At 41.5% G+C, this 19,121-nt stretch overlaps 2 protein-coding genes across 3 annotated transcripts; one reads left to right on the forward strand and one right to left on the reverse strand.

Annotated features, from left to right (window-relative positions):
• Window positions 1-336: 336 nt before the first annotated feature.
• On the reverse strand, window positions 337-2,638 carry LOC134448342 (transmembrane protein 100-like). 2 transcript variants are annotated; one of them, XM_063198022.1, is made up of 2 exons: window positions 2,440-2,638; window positions 337-2,207 (listed from the first exon to the last, which is right to left on the reverse strand). In XM_063198022.1, the coding sequence occupies exon 2, from the start codon at window positions 1,745-1,747 to the stop codon at window positions 1,316-1,318; it is 432 nt and encodes a 143-aa protein (XP_063054092.1). In that variant the 5' UTR covers window positions 1,748-2,207; window positions 2,440-2,638; the 3' UTR covers window positions 337-1,315. The 2 variants fall into 2 exon arrangements, with proteins under 2 accessions (XP_063054092.1, XP_063054091.1); XM_063198021.1 differs by having other exon boundaries at window positions 337-2,234.
• A 6,182-nt stretch (window positions 2,639-8,820) lies between these two features.
• On the forward strand, window positions 8,821-19,031 carry rcvrn2 (recoverin 2). The gene is made up of 3 exons (XM_063198023.1): window positions 8,821-9,363; window positions 15,341-15,452; window positions 18,184-19,031. Exons 1-3 carry the CDS (start codon window positions 8,983-8,985, stop codon window positions 18,267-18,269), a joined length of 579 nt encoding a protein of 192 aa, XP_063054093.1. The 5' UTR covers window positions 8,821-8,982; the 3' UTR covers window positions 18,270-19,031.
• The last annotated feature ends 90 nt before the right edge of the window (window positions 19,032-19,121 follow it).

The raw sequence follows: 19,121 nt of genomic DNA on the forward strand, positions 1-19,121 counted from the left end.
AGGATGAAGACCGAGCTATAATTAATTGTGCCGAGCAATAAAAGGTAAGCTACTGTATGTGTTTGTGCGTTTATACCGCCCGTGCATGGCGCCAAAATAGCAGCTAAATGCCCAGGCTATTTGGACCAGAACCAGCTATTGAATTTCAATTATTCATTTCCACAAGTGTTTACAAGACAAGTGCTTGTCAGGGTACCCCTGTCTTCTTTTCACAGCAAAAAGTTTTGAATCTCAATCAGTACTTTTTTGCAATGCATTTCATCACAACCTTACGTGTGCAGCAATTTTGCGATTACCAGTACCTTGCTTGTCGCCACAAATTCACATCACACAAGTGCTGAAATCTTCAGCCACCATCTGCAATAGCTCTAGCCAACTGTAGGGCTTCTCTCTAGCGCACCATAGGTGGAGTAAAAACCTCACCCAGGGCTAGGGGCCCAAGTAGGCCTAGGCTACAACTTGAATGTGGGAAAAGAATGGACATGACAGGATTTCAAGCTTCAGTTGGCTATGTATGCTGTAATTGGATATTTTTTACAATCTCTTGGGTCATCAAATCTGATTTATTTAATGTGCTTGGGAAAACAGATTCACATAAGTTGAATTCATGTTATTCATGCCAACTCAAAAAGTGGTAGGCTATTTGTCTAAAAAGAGTGCTTAGAAAGTAATCTGTAAAAAAAAAACGTCGAACACGAATGTTTTTCATAGATTACACAGGAAAGCAAGCAATGTTTTCTCTTGTGGGCACATCCCTTAACAGGAAGCTGGCTGTATTTCCTGTCACATTCTTCTGTGATTCAGCAAATGGATTAACAGTGAGGGTCAGGCATATCATGGTCTTACACAGACAGTCCTTTAGAGACACTAAATTAACCTCAAACAAGATGGCGGGGCGTGTAGCCTGAAGGCAGACAGTACATTGTCATTAATGTTTCCAAGTTCATAAACATTGGAGAAGGCTTCACCCAAAAAAGTTTTCTTTTCTTTTCGGGTGCTGACCAAATAATGTATTACTGAAAAGTCAACTTTAAAAAAAATTTTTTAAAAAAGGCAAACAAACAAACGTATCTGTGTAACTGAAAATAGTTGATGCATGTGAACTCTTCTTACTTTTCATTAATGCATCCAAAACAAAACCAAAGTTGTCCAATGAAATGGAAGAGAATCCTTGGTAGGTAACAGAACATATAACCTGGAGGTACATTGTCATCAGTGAATCCAAAACAAAAAATAAGTTATCCTTTGAAATGGAGAAAATTCATAATTCTCGAAGATCACTAAAGAAGCATCTGGCATGTTACACTCCCAACTTTCACACAGTGACGGTTTTAATGACCCCACTGTCTGCGTCCTCAACGAGCACCATCTTGCCTTCATCCCTCTCCTTCGACCGGCCCGCCTTGCAGCGCCACAGCCGGTACAGTCCCACCAAAGCCACCATGGCAACGCTGACCGAGAGGATGACCAGCCCCATGGTGAGCAGGATGGAGCCGCTGGTGCTCTGGTCCACCAGCCGGTCCCGCAGCCCCACGGCCACCACGCTGATGCCAATCAGGGTCCCCCACATGCCCAGGGCCAGAGTGCAGGAGCCACAGCTCATCTCTGTGCCACCCGTCACCACGGTCACACCGGCGACCGAGACGATGCCACCAGGCAGGGTGACTGTCTCGGATCTGGGGTCATAGGTCACGCTTGGAGGAGTTGGGGCTGCCGCTGCTGGCTCTGGCGGATCAGGTGTAGCCATGCTTCTGATGACTGAGGTTCGGTGCTTCTAAAGCTGATCCACACAGACACCTGTGGCTATTGTGATTTCTTTTTCTGTTGTCTCTTTTGTCGCGTGCAGCCACTTAATACGGTCAGTTTTCTTTTTGGAATATTTGTGCACAACGTCGGTTTCTGTGAATCTCGTTGGGTTTTTTTTCCTTGTGAATTGGATAATTCCCTTGAGCGAAATACACATGGACAGCGAAATAGTCACAGCTCAAACGACGCTGACATTAACTTTTCCAGCTGTTTTGTTTGCTTGGATAAGTACGTCCTAGCTGCTTTTCCAGCTGCTCTCTGTCAGCCCCAGACACAGTGCTGGCAGACTTCCCCAGACGTTTGCTTGGACTTCCATCTTGTATGTCTTGCCTATCTCTCCACTCCTTCCTATTTCCACCAGATGGCTCTGGGTCCAGTCAGCCAGCACAAAGACCTGCTGACTGACAATGGATAGGCAAGTCAAGACGCTACAAAAAGATAAGAATTCAGGCTTTTTTAAACAGAAAATTACAGAAGTTGATTGCAATTATATGGCACTTCCATCAAAAATGCGCAAAAAATAGGTTGTGTGAACCATTCAAACGTATGCATTGTGGATAACACACGAAATACAAATCAAAATATCGCCGTCATCATATTATATTATCAGAAAGGAAACACAAGTGTGCTTACCCATGAGGCCTTAGAAATGCACTGAGGTAGGGTTCATGATCGGTCGTACAGATGTTGTAGTTGATGTAATGTTTTAGCACACGAGCTGTGCAGCCGTGCATCAGGTGCTTGTGTTGCGTCCCACAAGTGGTGCTCTCTGAAGGAGCTGAGCTGACGGAGTGAGGAACCAAGGCCCCTCGAGGGGCGCATTTATCAAGTGCGTCACAACCTGAGGCCTACCAACATGCTGGGCGGCGTTTTTTTTTTTTTCTTCTTGCTACCGTTGTTGTTGTTATCATTTGTTGGTTTCCATCAGTCTTTGTATGCAGAAGGAAAGTCTTGTCTGTCATTAAGTGTCATTATGGCCCATTAACCCTTATTTATCTAGAACCCACTCCCTTCCTCCTTTCTCCTCCAATCGCTCGCTCTCTCTCTCTTGCTCCGTGAAGATCTAGGCCTTTTCTGACTGGCGTGGGTATTGTTCGTGGAGAGATTTTTTCTCTCCTTTGTTTGCTTCTTATTTGTTCCTCATTGGTTTCCTCCTGACTGCTTTTAAAACATCTGATATAGCCTAAGCACAGTTTTGAGACTTTTTTTGTTGTTGTGATAAAATGCACAAATGTGAGTGCTCTTGGCTACACTGTTAATACTTTCAGTATTCAAATATACACTACATAAGATATCTATTCCACCTTAATAAGACAGACAATAGATGACATTGACAAAATGCAGAAATTGTGAATTCAATGCAACACATTGACAAACAACAGATATTACAATACTCGTTTTCGGGTGTTCTGTTAATAGATATAAAATATGAATTATATTAATCTATCTTAGATTATTGATGATGATCTGCACTGTGATTGATCATCGTGGTCACTCTTTATTTACTTAACCCGTTAAGACACGCTATAAATTTGCTGTTGCCACAATGCCAATGACTAAGTCATAGTGCATTACTGAAGTTCCTGTGTTATCATAGTGTTGTACTATGATAGTTAACTTTTCAATTACTTTTTTACAGCATTTCACTGGTGGAACGGCATGCATTAAATATCAGGAAAAACACCATCCATAGCTCTACAGCCTGAATTTTACGATATTAGATTTGCATTGGGGTTGATCATTCATTACATATTGTTAATACAGCTTAGCCTTGCCACCCATACAAGATATACAGCACCGCCTATACAGTAGTATTGGCACCCCTCAATTTTATTTACAAAATTTGCAATATGTCCAGAAATAAATGGAAATATACACAACTTATACCACCATGATCTTTTAATTAGAGGTCTAAAAATTCTAATGGATTTTGTCATTTCAAAGAAAAAAGAGCATGTGCAGAAGTTTTGGCACCCCTCTTTAATAATTGTTTCCACCCCCTTAACGACAGCCTCCAATTATTTTTTTATTCATCAACAAGCTTCTTGCACTTCTCTGGTGGTTTCGCCTCCCACACTTCCTTTGCATTATGTTCAACCTCTTGAACATGCACAGGATTCTTTCTCCTAATAATGGATTTTACATTCTCCTCATGCAGGATTTTCAACTGGATTCGCATCCGGAATAATTGCTAGTCATTTTAGAACAGTGTTTTTCATTCTGACATTCGCAGCCAGGAAAAATATCTTACTACAATGGATCAGTGACAAAGTCCCTACTATTACGTAAGGGCTGGCATGATATACTGCATGGTATGATACCCCTGGAATACCTAACCAGTGTATTACATTCAAATTCTAGACTATTCTTTAACTTAGCACCTGGGAACCATATTTGAATCACTTAGAACCTAGTGTATCTGATATTTTGTTAAAGGGATTTGATAGAGATCATTGAATATCGCTCTGTATAAACGCTTTGCAGCAGTCATTATTTTGTCTTCTCATAATGATTATTTGTGTGTGTGTAACTGAGCCGTTGTTGTTGTTGTGATTGTGTTTTATGTAATGTTTTTTTTCTAAAGTGAAAAATCAATAAACATATCTTTGAAAAAAAAGAACAGTGTTTTTCTTGTTTCATTTTATAACCATTCTACTGTTCTTTTGCTTGCGTTCTTTGGATTTTCACCTCAAACCAAGTGTTCTTGCACAGGGTTAAACATATTCCTGTAAATATCTACCCGACCGTGATGCCTGTCAGGAAGGCCTCCTTTACCAAATGCAACAAATTAGCGACACATTATTATGGATCAGAAACCCTGCTTAACTTTTGGTTGGGTGTTGCTTTCCTTACAGACCTGTTTCTATGCACCTCTGTTTTTATGCCTTATCGAGAAGCTCTTGTATTGCATCATCTGACCTTAAACGTTTTTAAAAGGATTGTGCTTTGTCCGTGTTCTCTCACACACAAACATCAGGTGCTCCCTTTTTTTACTTTTAGTAGGCAATGGTGTCTGCCTTGGTCTCCACCCAAAAAGCCCTGCTTTGTGTAGTGTTTAACATATGGTGCTTATTGAAACAACTATCCAAGACTGTTCGAAGTTGACCTTCATGTCTGTAGACCTGGTAATTGTTTCACTATTTCCACAAATTTTCACCGACTTTCTATCGAAATTCTTCCCTTGCCCCACTTCAAAGGAAGTTCTTTACAGTTCCATATTTGGCAAATTCCTGAGTAACATAACAAATAGTGTACCTACGTGTTTTGAGATGACCTTTTATCATTTGGAGGTCTTGTTTATGCAAGTAAACAGCTTCTCTGTGTAAAGAGGTCAGTGGTATACCATTGACTCTGGATCCGAGAGCTTTCCCTTAATTTCCTCCTTTAGTTTTTAATGTTGTTTTAATTCCTCTACTTTGTATCAACCACAAGTTATTAGTGAAATCATGGTTGAACTTATCATCTGGAGATACACGATTTTCTCACTATGTGATTAAACTTCAAGGGTGCCAATATGCTAGGTGGGGCTACAAGCAATTCAGCACCGCCCCCTCCCCTTTCCATTCACCTAATTAACTATGTGGTGATACACTACAAGGGGCTGTTTCAAATGGAAAGGCAAGTGTAATTGTAAGAACCTGAGATCCCACACATTGGGAGGCCAGACTTAACTAAAGGCTTACAATTACTGAGCACTGAGCAGTTGCATAAAGGGGAATCCCCAACTTTATCCTGTATCACATTGTGTAGAGGCTTCGTAGGAGATCTTGCAAAAACAGTTTCATACAAACTGCAGTTTCTTCCATTTTCAACACACACACACACACACACACACACACACACACACACACACACACACACACACACACACACACACACACACACACACACACACACACACACACACACACACACACACACACACACACACACACACACACACACACCTTATTTACCTATAATCAACAAAGGTATGGAGGTACATACAACAACTATCCAAGTCACTCAGTCACACAGTCAAAGCCAATAAGTCACCCACCATTTATTCACTGGGACAGAGGCTGAAAATAAACCAGTATTTTATTATTATTCCTAAAAGCACTAAAACAAGGAGTTACCCAATTCAGTTCTTAGTGACTTCTTAGGACCACGGTGATGTTCAGGGCTCTAAATTGACACCAGCCAAATGCTGGTGAAATTTCAGTTTGGCTGGTATAAAAAACCAACTTATGAGCCACATTGACCCATTATTAGTGAGTGTTTGTTTGACTTGTAAAACAAACATCCACTAGCCATTTTGGAAATAAAAGTAAATGTAGAGCCCTGGAGATGTTTAAAAAAAGGACCTGGCAGACAGACGTGTGAGGCTGCCAAGGGCTGTTCTGGATGGGGCCAGCCTTATTGGCTCACATGGGTAATCCATTAGGGGCAGGCCACCCGCCGCCATTTATAGTTCAGTGCAAATCAGACTGTGTCTCCCTGCGTGGGCTAGTTTCCACAGAGGCATCAACATCACAACAGGACGTGGGGAAGGGTTACTCGTAGCCCCATAACGCACGCAGTTCCACCAGTGAAATGCTGTAATAGTCGTTGAAAAGTTAACTACCATAGTACTACACTAGTATGACAGAACACAGGGCCTTTAGTAATGCACTGGGACCTCCAATTTGTAACAAGGGTGGTATCTTAAGTCAAAAACAATGACAGAGTGATAATTGGGAGGGGAAATGATACCCTAGTAAGTTAATGTACAGACAGCAATAATGTTTAATACACACTTTTTATTTTTTTTTATAATGGATCAAGTTTTACAGTGGTGTAAGTCAATTAGACTGTATTTTACATCAGCAGGATGATGGTGATCATGAGTGTGAACAGTAAATGATGATACCCGTCTTTCACAGTTCTGCCTATGCAGTTGTGGGTTGTCCTTAAAAAATCTGGGCTGAATAAAGCACTACGTGTGTGCCAAACAGTAGTGTCTAGCTTCCCTATTTAGAAAAAGCGGGATTAGGAGGTCTATACATTGGCCACGTGTGGCCTATATGGGGATTTCGGACGAAATCCCATCTCCCGCCTTATTGGTAGAGACAGTGTTGTGTGGTGTGTAAATGGAAACTCATGACGTTTCTATGTGATGTAAAATGTCCGCGGCCATCTTGATAACCTCAGTCCCAGGTCAAGTAGTCTACAACCAGACAGGGGAATACACAGGGGGAATAAGACGTGTCTGGAGTGATGTTGCACAGTCCAGTGTTGGAAGTCGCAGTGTTGCTTTATTCCGAACTGGTCATGCACTGTAGACTTGCTAACATGAGAATAATGTTATAAACACTCAAGACCCCCAAGCTCATTCACAACACTTTTCATTGATGGTTCATTTCATAAAGGCCTACAGTTAATTGATAGTTAATTGGGCCAGTGATGATAGATTCGTTGTTAATACTAGTAAGTAAGGGTTTGACTCTACATAAATCCTTTCTTTATACAAAAAGCTGTGACATTTTTTGAATAATGAGATTAAGTAGGTTACATGTTGGCCCTGCCGTGGCCAACCGGTAGGGCACTCGTCTGCCATGTGACTGACCCGTTGTTCGGTTCCTGGCCCGGGTCCTTTGCCGGCCCCTCCCCATTTCTCTCCCAATTCGCTTCCTGTCCACCAAATAAAGTGGAAAAAGACCCAAAAAAGTAGGCTACATGTAGGCTACATCTTTTAGCACTATTGGATAAGACAATGGTCCATTAGGCTGAGTATTTACCTTTACCTAATCGGCATAGCCTTTCAGCTGTATTAGGCATAGGGAGAGCAAGAACTTCCTTGATAACACCCATGGACAGATGGTCTACAGTAAGTGAGGCAATCCCCCATTCAGACTAATTGCAGTAGATGTTGTTTGCTATACACCAGTGGTTCTCAACCTTTTTTTGAACAAACGCCGCCTTGGCCTCATAACAAGCCTCCCAACACCCCCTTGACCTCATCATAAGCCTGAAAACACCCCCCCCCCTTAGTATAAAAAAATTAAATGGACTAATGCCACCAAATGGCAACTAAGCACCGCCTCTTCTCAGCTGTATCCTTCTCAACGCCCCCCTCGAGGTCCCCAACGCCCCCATTGAGAAACACTACTATACACCAAGCACTGGCTGATTGTTTTGCACTGACACATGCCTGAGGAACTCAACACAGAATACCTGTAGGCCTACTGTATGTAGGCTACTAGGAAGTTCCATCAAAATTCCCTGGCATTGATGGACTGTACAGTGCAGCCTCATTCACTAAGATGTCACAATGATGTATCTGATATGTGAATCAATGCTACCTGAAAGTGCCCACTCCCCCACCCATGTTAAAATGGCGGTGCTTGCTGCCACACAATGTCACATGATAAGTGTTAATTGGAGCATTGGAGTTTAAGAACGCTTTACATCACCACTACGTTCTAATCTACAGCAAGAAACAATGCCTCGAATATCACCACATGTCCTGAAAATACATGTTTGTGAAAGACAGGATCAGCCTACAGAACTAATCATCTATTAATTGGCCTAGTGGAACCAACTGAGGACACAATAAGTAAATTGAGGTTGTTTGTCTGAAGAGGTATGTAAGTATATCGAGAGTGTTTTGACTGGCCTGAAATATCAGGATTGATATTGTGGTGTCTTGCAGTCCACAATACTGAGAATTCACCTGCCTTTTGAAATTGTTATGAGGCCTGTAGAGTTTTCTTTTTGATTGCCATGGGACAAAAAGGAGGGGTTAATTTAGGCTTCAGCCGCTCAGCCACTTTAATCCTGTTGTAATAGGTTTAATGCAGCTGTCAAAGGTAGCGGCTTAAGTCTGCTTCACCCTTTACCTCCTCATCTTGTGTCCTACTGGCAGTCGCTGCCGGGCTTTCGTCATCGCTTTAAAATCCAATTCTTGTCTTGAGAACGTGAGATCCCCTTTGTAAATATCCACAAGTAGGTTCAGCCTGTGGAGTTTCGGTCTGTTCGGTGCAACTCGTCGGAACTTAAAGATCTGAATTGAAGATTGTTTTGGGGTGGAAAAAGCTTCTGATATCTAAGATCAGTGACTGTGAACCGTAATACACTGGAGTTTGGACCTGAGTGGGGTTTTTCACTCGCTCTCTGACAACAGGTTCTAAACCTCTCACCCTCTCACGGGACAAGATGGGAAACACAAAGAGTAGTGCAATGTCGAAGGAGATCCTGGAGGATCTAAAGCTGAGCACGAAATACTCGGAGACCGAATTGAGCCAGTGGTATGAGAATTTCCAGAAGACTTGCCCCACGGGACGAATCAGCCCGGAGGAATTTGAGAAAATCTATGCAAAGTTTTTCCCGGACAGCGACGCCAAGAACTATGCCCAACACGTCTTTCGCTCCTTTGACACCAACGATGATGGCACACTGGACTTCAAGGAGTATATCATTGCCCTACACATGACCTCCAGTGGGAAGACGGAGCGGAAGCTAGAGTGGGCTTTTTCACTCTTTGACGTGGACAAAAATGGATACATCACCAGAACAGAAGTAACAGAGATCTGCACAGTGAGTTTCGATCACAGTCACAGTCTTGCACAGTTTACTCGAGGTTGACAGTATTTTATATACATATCTTCTAGATCAGGGAAGGGCAACTGGAGGCCCGGGGGCCACCTGCGGCCCGCCCCCCTCACTCAATCTGTTGTGTCTTTAAAGTTGACGTATAGAGCAGTGTTTCCCAACCAGGGGTACGTGTACCACTAGGGGTACGCGAGCACACTGCAGGGGGTACTTGGAAAAATGTTATTTTTATAACAAATCTATGGAGCAGTCAGATAAGGACAGCGAAAGCGATATAGAACATGAATTAGGGGGTACTCATGGCACAACTAAGAGGCTTAGGGGGTACACGAGACAAAAAAGGTTGGGAAACACTGGTATAGAGAACACCTATACCTATCTTCCAAACAATAAAGGCAGTCAGTGAGCAACCAACTGCACCTCAAACTCTGCAAGTTGCAGGCAGATCTGTGGACATGTGGCCCTCCAATGGAGGCGATTTGCGGCCCTTCTCATCATCAAAGTTGCCCATCACTGTTCTAGATCAGCGGCAGCCTTTGGCCTGGCCTAATGGTTAAGGAGAGGGGCTTTAGATCAGAGGGTTGCACGTTGGAATCCCACCCTTCCACTCCCTACATCACTCCATTTCTGAGGTGCCCTTTAGCAAGGCACCTAATCCCATACTGCTCCAAAAGACTGTAACAGATACCCTGTACTTAAAATATAATAACAAAGTTGCTTTGGATAAAAGTGTCAACAAAGTGTAATGTAAATGTAATATTAAGTGACCCGGTATAATGCAGAGTGTTTGAGATTCTCTTCATCAAATTGGACTAGTCTTTGATGAATATGCATAATGGCATACGTATGTAAAGAAATAACAAAAGGGAGGAATGCTTTGTATCTTAGGTGTTCACCTCAGTTGTGTATCACATTTATTAAGCAAAACTTTAACTGAACTGATTCAAATCTGCTTAGACTTTTGTCTGATTTCCCCTTTTGTTGTGACCAGCAAATGGGTATGGTGCATTGAAACTTGAACTTGAAATGTTGCATATAGCCTACAGTACATCAGGAAAGTATTTGATAGTTTGAGCTGATGGGTACTACTTTCCTTTGATATGTCGATGTGGAAGTTTCAACAGTGGTAAATAGGAACCAAGGCTGGACTGGTAATCTGTCATACAGGGCATTTTACCGGTGGGCCACCTGTCCTCAGGGGCCGATAGCTGTTGTTGTTATTGTTGTTGTTGTTTCTGTTTTTGCCTTTAAAGACCAGCCTACGATTTAGATGGGGCAGCCCATTTGTCCATCTTCAATATAGGAAATCGACCGCGCGCCAATCATAATATTGTAGAAGACATAAGGGCTGTGTCAAGGACTGGTTTACGCCCAAAGTGCCCTGGCCGTTTTTTGGGTCCCAGTTCAGGCCGTCTAGGAACAAAGGTACAAAAAGGTGACATAAGGTCATGATCTGGTCACAGAGAAAATACCAATAAGAGTCAAGGGGTTTGCTGTCTGAAGAGAGAGAGAGAGAGAGGGAGAGAGGGATAGAGAGAGAGAGAGAGAGAGAGAGAGAGAGAGAGAGAGAGAGAGAGAGAGAGAGAGAGAGAGAAAGAGAGTCCTAAAATACTAACTAGTCATATGCCTACATAAATTACACATCACCAATACCTCCTTGAAATCTAAAAAAGATTCTTTAGAAAAATATCCAATAGGTCAGTGGCTTGATAGTTTTCACTGTAGGGCAAGGATGAACCGCACACTGATTAGCTCCTGTTCAATTTTCAGTTCTGTGACGTTTCGGGCCACCACGGCCCTTCCTCAGACAGAGTCACAACATCCTAAGAGAGTGACAACATCCTAACAAATATAATAGGTTAATATAAAGTAGGGCTGCGCGATTATGAGAAAAATCAATATCACAATTATTTCAGTCAATAGTGATATCATAATATTTTTAGACGATATTTCTTTTAAAGACAAATTAATTGTGCTAAACAATTCACAATCTTCCCTCCCTTCAGCAGTTGTAGTGGATAGCCAAAGAGACACAGCCAAAGAGACAGAAACACACAGTGGTGCTCTGCATGAGTCTTGGGTAGCAAGTCGGCTTTATTCTCGCAGTGGCTCAAGTGGAGGGGAATGCATTGCCCTTAGTGTAACCTACCTTTTGGAAGTATAGACAAATGACAAAAATGTTGTTTCAAATCAATATTAAGAAATTGTATATTGTTTGACAGCAGTACTGATATCATATGATATAAATGTGATAAATTGCACAGCCCTAGTTAATATAAAGTTAATATCCATGCCATGGGGAACTGGGTTCACGGTCTAGTCAGACAGGAATGGAAGAACGTGTACTAGGGCTTAAGAAAAGACTACTGCAAAAGCAGCTTGTATGCCTTGATAACATCTTGGCCATGGCCCTAATCTAAGCTAATCTTTCCTTAAGCGCCTGAGTGAAGTGCTCTTTCCTTAACTACTGCTCACTTTCAAAGCAATGGATGGCTTGTCTGTTTGCTTCATCGATCTTCAACATATCTAGGTCCACCCCAAATTATCTGTTCATGTATTATATTGTGTCCAATGTGTATGGTATTGCTGGCGTTAACTGGATGATCTGCATGGATTCTCAAGCCACCTGTTCTTCAGGGTACATGATTCTTGCATTGAAACCAAGAATCAAACCAACGGCTTGATCAAACCAACGACATTACATTTCATTACATTACACTTACTGTAGCTGATGCACAGGGGTGTCGTTCAGGGGAGTAAAGTGTGACTGAGTCACCAGGGCCCATTGTATATGGGGGGCTCACACACAGTCCTATTTATGAAGATATATGGCTGGGGGTTCCATTGCAGCTAATTGTACATAGGGACCAAACGTTGGTGCTACGCCGCTGTTGATGCTTCTTACCATTATTTTACAAGGCACCGAATACTGTCCCTGGAGCAGTGTGGGGTTAGCCATGGATGGGGTTGTTGTGGGAGAAGTAAGGGTGGGATTTGAACCTGTAACCCTCTGATCTTAAGACAATCTCCTTAACCAGTATACCACTTGCCTGGCTCTCGCCTGACCTGTTCCGTGCAGCTTTGTGAGCTCCACCACTAGGTCTGGGAGCATGCAGTAGGATTCTATTTCTCCAGTCAAAAAATAATGGGGGCATTTATTGCTTCAATATCAACAAATTCCTTCAAAAACGCTTTCTGTTGATCTCTAAAGCGTCAATATTTTCTATAATATGTCATGTGACTCCTTAATGTGAGCTGCCATTGATATTGAATCAATAAATGCTCTGATTTACCATTTGATTGGAGAAATGGAATCCTGCTACATGCTCCCAGACCTCCGTGTGTGTTGAGCGTCACCAGGGGGCTCTTAAGCTACATACACACACACACACAGAGGTCTGGTAGGAACGAGGCTATTATACCACAGCTGTATCTTAAAACCCAATATACCAAGATGTACAGATCACTGAGATCCTCGAACCTTCCATCCATTGGCTAGGTTCTCTATTTGGCTTGTCATGTTCTATACGGTATTGCAAAGTATGTTCATTATGTGATATATTATTGCAAAATATGTTATTATGTCCAATCAGGGAAGCCGACGGGGGAGTACAAATGGATATTTTTTCCCAGGGGCAAGAGAGACTTACTTACTTACTTAGGCCTTTAAATTCCCATAGGAACATAGGCCATTGCCGACAGTCTTCCATCATCTCCTGTCTTGGGCCCTCCGCGCCAGTTGTTGCCACGATAGCCCTCCTGCTTCATTTCCTGCTCGGCAAGGAGAGAGGTTGCCCAGAATTGAGTCCTCATTAAATTGCACATAAGGGGGGGAGGGGGCCTTTTCATATGACTTTGTACTAGACACGTTGAACAAAGGAAAAAACACACACATCTGTGTCAAAAAAAGGACCAGCAAAGTCACATGATGAATGAAAATAAAGCCCGCACATCAAGCTTCTGGCACGACCAAAGCTGTCAAGGGTGTTGTGCCCATTGTGTCCCGTTACCAAACCCCACTGGTGTGCGTTAGGTCTACTGAAGAAGCTGCTTCAGAGTCAGACTAGGGGCTGCGTTGGGCTGTGCCAGCTGAGAGGGGCTGTCTGTGTCCCACATCAAAAGGTTCTTCTACGGTGTACGTGGACACCGGCCGAAAGACTGGGGAAACTAGTGCTATTATTTTACTGAGTCTCTCCCCTTTCCCTCAACCTCATGAAGAAGGTGCTGAATTGTAAGTCAGCATTATCGCCTTGAGCTTGAGTTGTGATTCATGTGCACTGCTATTGCATGTCATTTACAACCAATGTGCTGTAAAAAATGATTCCAAATAGCAGATTGAGATTCATCAGGATCACAAACCAATCTATTGGTAACATGCAGTGGCTATTTCGTTTTAATTTCAATTCTCACTCATGTCAAATTATGGTGGCTCAGATAGGACAATGCTGATAGCATTTTAGGAAGCACCTGATGCACTCCCAACCACAATTTTGTTTGCCTATACCAGTGATTCTCAAAGTGTGGTCCGGGGACCACTGGTGGTCCGCGACAGGGCTCAGGTGGTCCGCGAGGGGATTTCTACTTTTCCAAGACAAACTAGCAGTAGGCTATAGTTGTAACATTATTACAAAGCTAAACATAGCTGAAGTCATATGTTCACCACAATAAGACAGGCTTGAGATGTGAATAAAAAGTAAGTGACCTGCATTGAAATTAGCAGTGTCAAATTAGTACTAGTCAACTGTCGATTCAGTTGACAGGTGGTCCCTGAACATTTTTTGGGTGACAAAGTGGTCCTCGGTCTGAAAATGTTTGAGAAACACTGCCCTATACCTTTAGGTGGTCACATACAGTGTATGATCACAAAATAAGGAGGAATATCCTGTAAACTGTTGTATGTTCAACTTCAAAGGCGCAATAGTTACTTTTTCTGGTAACTAGTTATTTTTGAAGTGGAGTAACACAGGCACTAACTCTGGTTACTTTTTTGGAGAAGTAATTTTTAACTATAACCAGGGCTCTGAATTAACTTTTTTCCATCACCAGCCAAAATGGCGTATAGATGTTAATCTTACTTGCCAAACACACACTCCTTAATGGGTCAAACTGGCTAGTACGTTGGTCTTTTCTACCAGCCAAACTCAAATTTGACCTGCATTTGGCCGGTTGGCTGGTGTTAATTTAAAGCCCTGACTATAACTAGTTACCTTGTCAAAGTAACATGCCCAACATTGACCCTGTGTAAACATCGGAAGTACAGTATCTCAGACATGTAACTGGCATAAACTCAGGTAGAATTATAATAGCCTTGCTTCGATAGTGGAGGAAAGCGTAAAAAAATGGTACCTAATGAGCAACAATATCTTTAATTCATGTGTGTATTTGTTGATGCTATTTTTTATGCCATGTTAAATTGACACAAAGCTCATAGTGAGATTCAGTTTAGTGTGAGCAGTTGATCAATTCATCTTATAATGAACTTGCCTAACTACGTTTGTACATACAGTGATGGGCAAAATTGATTCATTAGTCACAATCCAGCGCCACATATTCCAAATGACTTGGTCTTACCTGTTCAATTAAGCCTGGTGATTGACTGGTTGAATGATCACCTGGTTGAATTGGAAAGGTGATGTTCAAAACAAGGGGATTTAGGGTGATGTGGTGATGTGGCACTAGATTGTAAATAATGAATCCATTTTGCGGATCACTGGCTACATGGCAGAAAAATGAATGGGGACATTGGAAACATTCTGCTAATGTTTGAGTGTTGGCCTTCTGAAACCCCCCCTGTGGTCACGTTTGTACACTGCAAGGGTCATGACCCCACTAAGAGTCTCACACCGTAGGCCGTGCTCACGTGCACTTCCTGGAAACTGCAGATGTACCTTTAATGAAGGACTGGGCCAACGAGCCAAAAATAGAAGAGGCAAATAATGACAACACCTTCTGTCTTCCTCAGTCCATCTTCAAACTGATTCCCAAAGAAGAGCAGGCTAAACTCCCAGCAGACGAGAATACTGCAGACAAGAGGGCGGAAAAGCTGTGGTCATATTTCAACAAGAAGGACACTGGTAAAGTAACCCTTTTTTCATACAAAGACCTTCATTTCCTCACAGATCAAGACAGGAACTCAACTCTACAATTGTTTTATACTGTGTGTGTCCCTTAAGGGTTGTGAGCAGGAGATGTGTTTAGTCATGTGTATCCCTCATGGGCGCTTCTACACAGGGGCAAGGGTGGCCACCTTTATATTTCCTCCTGGCCCGTGTTGTAGCCCCCGTGTTAATATGCAGCCAAAGATATGCATTTTTGGGTAACACTTTACTTTACGGATCGCTAATAAGGTGGTAATTTCATAATTATTTCAGGGTAATAACTGTTTGTTTTTAGTAACAACAGCAAAATAACCATACAGTTTCCAGTGCATTGTGGTGACACCCTGATGACTCACAGCACGGTGACACTTTGTTGACACACACACACACACACACACACACACACACACACACACACACACACACACACACACACACACACACACACACACACACAGAGACAGACAGACAGACACACACACACACAATGCACTGGAAACGGAATGGTTATTTTGCTGTTGTTACTAAAAACAAACAGTGGTAACACTTCCAAATAAGGGGTCATAATTAACAGCAAAGTAGCTATAACCTAATACTTTAGTAAGGGTTAATAATCATTACTTAACGCCACATTAGACACATATTAATTGTTATTAATGCATATGTCAAACATTAGCAAGCAGATATTTAACTATTAGATAACTATTACCTTGTGTTACAAGTTCATAGCATAAAAAATATTTAACTAATAGATAAGTAAGGGTACAGTAATAGTTAAGTAGCTATTAGGTCATACTTAACTAAGGACCAAAATTAACACTTACTTAATACAAAAGTAAGGCATAACTAATGAATAAATAATACCGAAATATTGTCTGTAGATTGAGTACCCATCATGCACTGCACTTCTTGGAGCTAATATTTTCAGACATTAACTTAATTATCACAAAGGAATGGTTTAGTTTCGCTTCAAAACTATTACTCTTCATAATGTTCTGCATTTATTGTAGGGTTTTTACCATTAAAACTAATAAGTGGTATATGAACAAATTACATCTCATCACCTCACCATCATTGAGAAGTGTACGTCCAATCCTTGCTATATAATGGCTCCTGTTGCCACTATTACAGTGATTTGAACGAGTGAAAACTAGATGTCACAGTAGATTAATTACTTAACTATTAGGTATGCTCATCCAACTCTATTATAAGGGTCCTAAACACCAATATCTATCAATTAATTAACCATTGGTTATCCGCAGCCAACTCTAATATAAGGGTCCCAAACACCAATATCTATCCATTAATTAACCATTAGTTATCCTCAGCCAACTCTATTATAAGGGTCCCAACTCCCAATATTTATGTATTATTTATCCATTAGTTATGCCTCACTTTTGTATTAAGTAAGTATTAATTTTGGTCCTTAGTTAAGTATGACCTGATAGCTACTTAACTATTAACTGTGCCCTTACTTATCTATTAGTTAAATAATAATATGCTATTGTTATCTAATAGTTAAGTAACTGCCTTCTAATGCTCAACATATGTATTAATAACAATTAATATGTGTCTAATATGGCGTTAAGTAATGATTATTAACCCTTACTTAAGTATCAGGTTTTATTATATGGTTGTGACGTCATCTGTCGAATGCTCCATTCATTTCAACGGGGCTCCCCAACGTTCGGACGTCTGTTATTTTTCGATAACGGACGGGTTGGTCTATAACAGACCGCTGTCAATGGCAACAAGACTTTTCACTGCTAAAGCGACTTTTCAACAAGACTCTAATCAGCTGCTGTGATAGACAGCACCCGTTGTCCTGTCAATGGCAACAAGACGTTCACTGCTAAAGCCACTGGCTTGTATACAAGTCAGTGGCTAAAGCGAATGTTTCATATCACTCCGCAGGGGGTCCGGTCTTTTGTCACTCTAATCAGCTGCTGTGATAGACAACACCTGTTGTCCTGGCTACCTAGCTGTTGCCTAGCGGTGTTCCACAACGGCACTGTTTTGTTTTGCGCAGCAACAATCTTAACATTAAATAGGCCTAAAGAAATGTCCCCGCCATGTGTGAATCATTTAAGTATATCCATATAATAAGCGGGTTAACTTTCGGCGAGTCGGTCGCTTTGTGGAATAGCAGCACTTCAGAGAGAACAAGACCCCTCCGCTCCGCGTCGGGGTCTAAAGATTCTCTCTGTCGTGCTGCTATTCCACGGTAGCGACCTTCTCGCCGAACGTTAACCCTTACATAGCTACTTTACTGTTAATTATGGCCCCTTATTTGGAAGTGTTACCCAAACAGTTATTATCCTGAAATAACTATGAAATAACTATGAAATTAACACGAAATTACCACCTTATTAGCGATCCGTAAAGTAAAGTGTTACCCATTTTTGTATATTATAAATTCATAACATTAAAAATGTATCTCTTTTGCCAATTTATGCGGCCCCCTGAAAAAATAATGGCCCCACCTCGGCCCCCCTGGTAATTTTGATCTAGAACCGCCCCCTGCCCTCGCTTGCATAAGAGGTTTCACACTGAAATCCTCCCTTGAAAACATTGTGCCACTAACAAATTTGTATTTAGAATTCTATGAGGTCGTCCATGTTCTGCTCTGTTCTGTTCAATTCTTTTGTCCATGTTATGTAACGGAATGCTAAAATTGGTATGTTTTCTTTTGCTATGTTTTTTGCAGAACGCCTTGCTGAGGGTGAATTTATCCAAGGGGTCTTGGACAATGACAACGCGTTGCGTCTAATTCAGTATGAACCCATGAAGTAAACGGCGACATGTTCTTCTCATCGCTTCTGTCCAGTGCACCTCCAACGTCTCTGTGGTCCAACAATGTTATCTCTCGCTTTCTCTCTTTCTCTTCCTCTCTTTCTCTCTCTCTCTCTCGGCTTTGCATGTGTCCTGTTTTCCCTTGTGTTTTATTGTGTTGTTCGGTTTCCATGTGTACCCATCTGTATTTATTCTCTAGCAAAACTCTGTAATTTGAGAAATTTGAAAGTACATGAATGGTCGTCATTATGATATCTGAATTCAAGGATGTTGTTTGGTTTTTTTGGTGTATGGGTGACTGAGTAATACCATGAATAATGTATATAGAGCAATTGCTTTCAACCAAAGCACTAAAGTGGAAAAGTACTCACCATAAAATTCTGTTCAATTCTGCGCCATAATATGGTGCTGTATTCACTGTCTTGGGACAATAAATGTCTAGCATGGCACTGCCAGATTCAGTTTCCCCAATAAACGATACTTTTTATATTGAGTCGAAAGCCTTGCCATTTTTTGGACAGTAATAACTGGCTCATCAATGATGGTATGATGTACAGAATGTTTAGCTAAATTGTAAATTGAGACATAAATGCTAACTTTCTTGACAGTTGAATTGAAATAATCATTAGATCTACTGATCAGCCCCTGCTCCCCCATAGCACAGTCTTTGAAACATTTTCTAGTTTCTATTCTGCTATGAAATGACAAAGCTGTATGTGCAAGACTTAAATCTTCCCAGAGCCTAGATTACAGATTCCAAAATGTCAGTGGTTACAAATTGAGGATTTACTTGTTGAATTTATATTTTTCTGAGTATCTGTTTTTAATTGAAAACAAATAAAATTTTTCTGA

This window comes from Engraulis encrasicolus, chromosome 5 (genome assembly GCF_034702125.1).
Source record: "Engraulis encrasicolus isolate BLACKSEA-1 chromosome 5, IST_EnEncr_1.0, whole genome shotgun sequence".
NCBI lineage: Eukaryota > Metazoa > Chordata > Actinopteri > Clupeiformes > Engraulidae > Engraulis > Engraulis encrasicolus.

Coding starts and splice junctions, on each gene's coding strand:
- rcvrn2 (XM_063198023.1), top strand. CDS start 8,983: ATGGGAAACACAAAGAGTAGTGCAATGTCGAAGGAGATCCTGGAGGAT. Junction 9,364..15,340: donor AAGTAACAGAGATCTGCACA/GTGAGTTTCGAT, acceptor TGTCTTCCTCAG/TCCATCTTCAAACTGATTCC. Junction 15,453..18,183: donor TTTCAACAAGAAGGACACTG/GTAAAGTAACCC, acceptor TGTTTTTTGCAG/AACGCCTTGCTGAGGGTGAA.
- LOC134448342 (XM_063198022.1), bottom strand. CDS start 1,747: ATGGCTACACCTGATCCGCCAGAGCCAGCAGCGGCAGCCCCAACTCCT.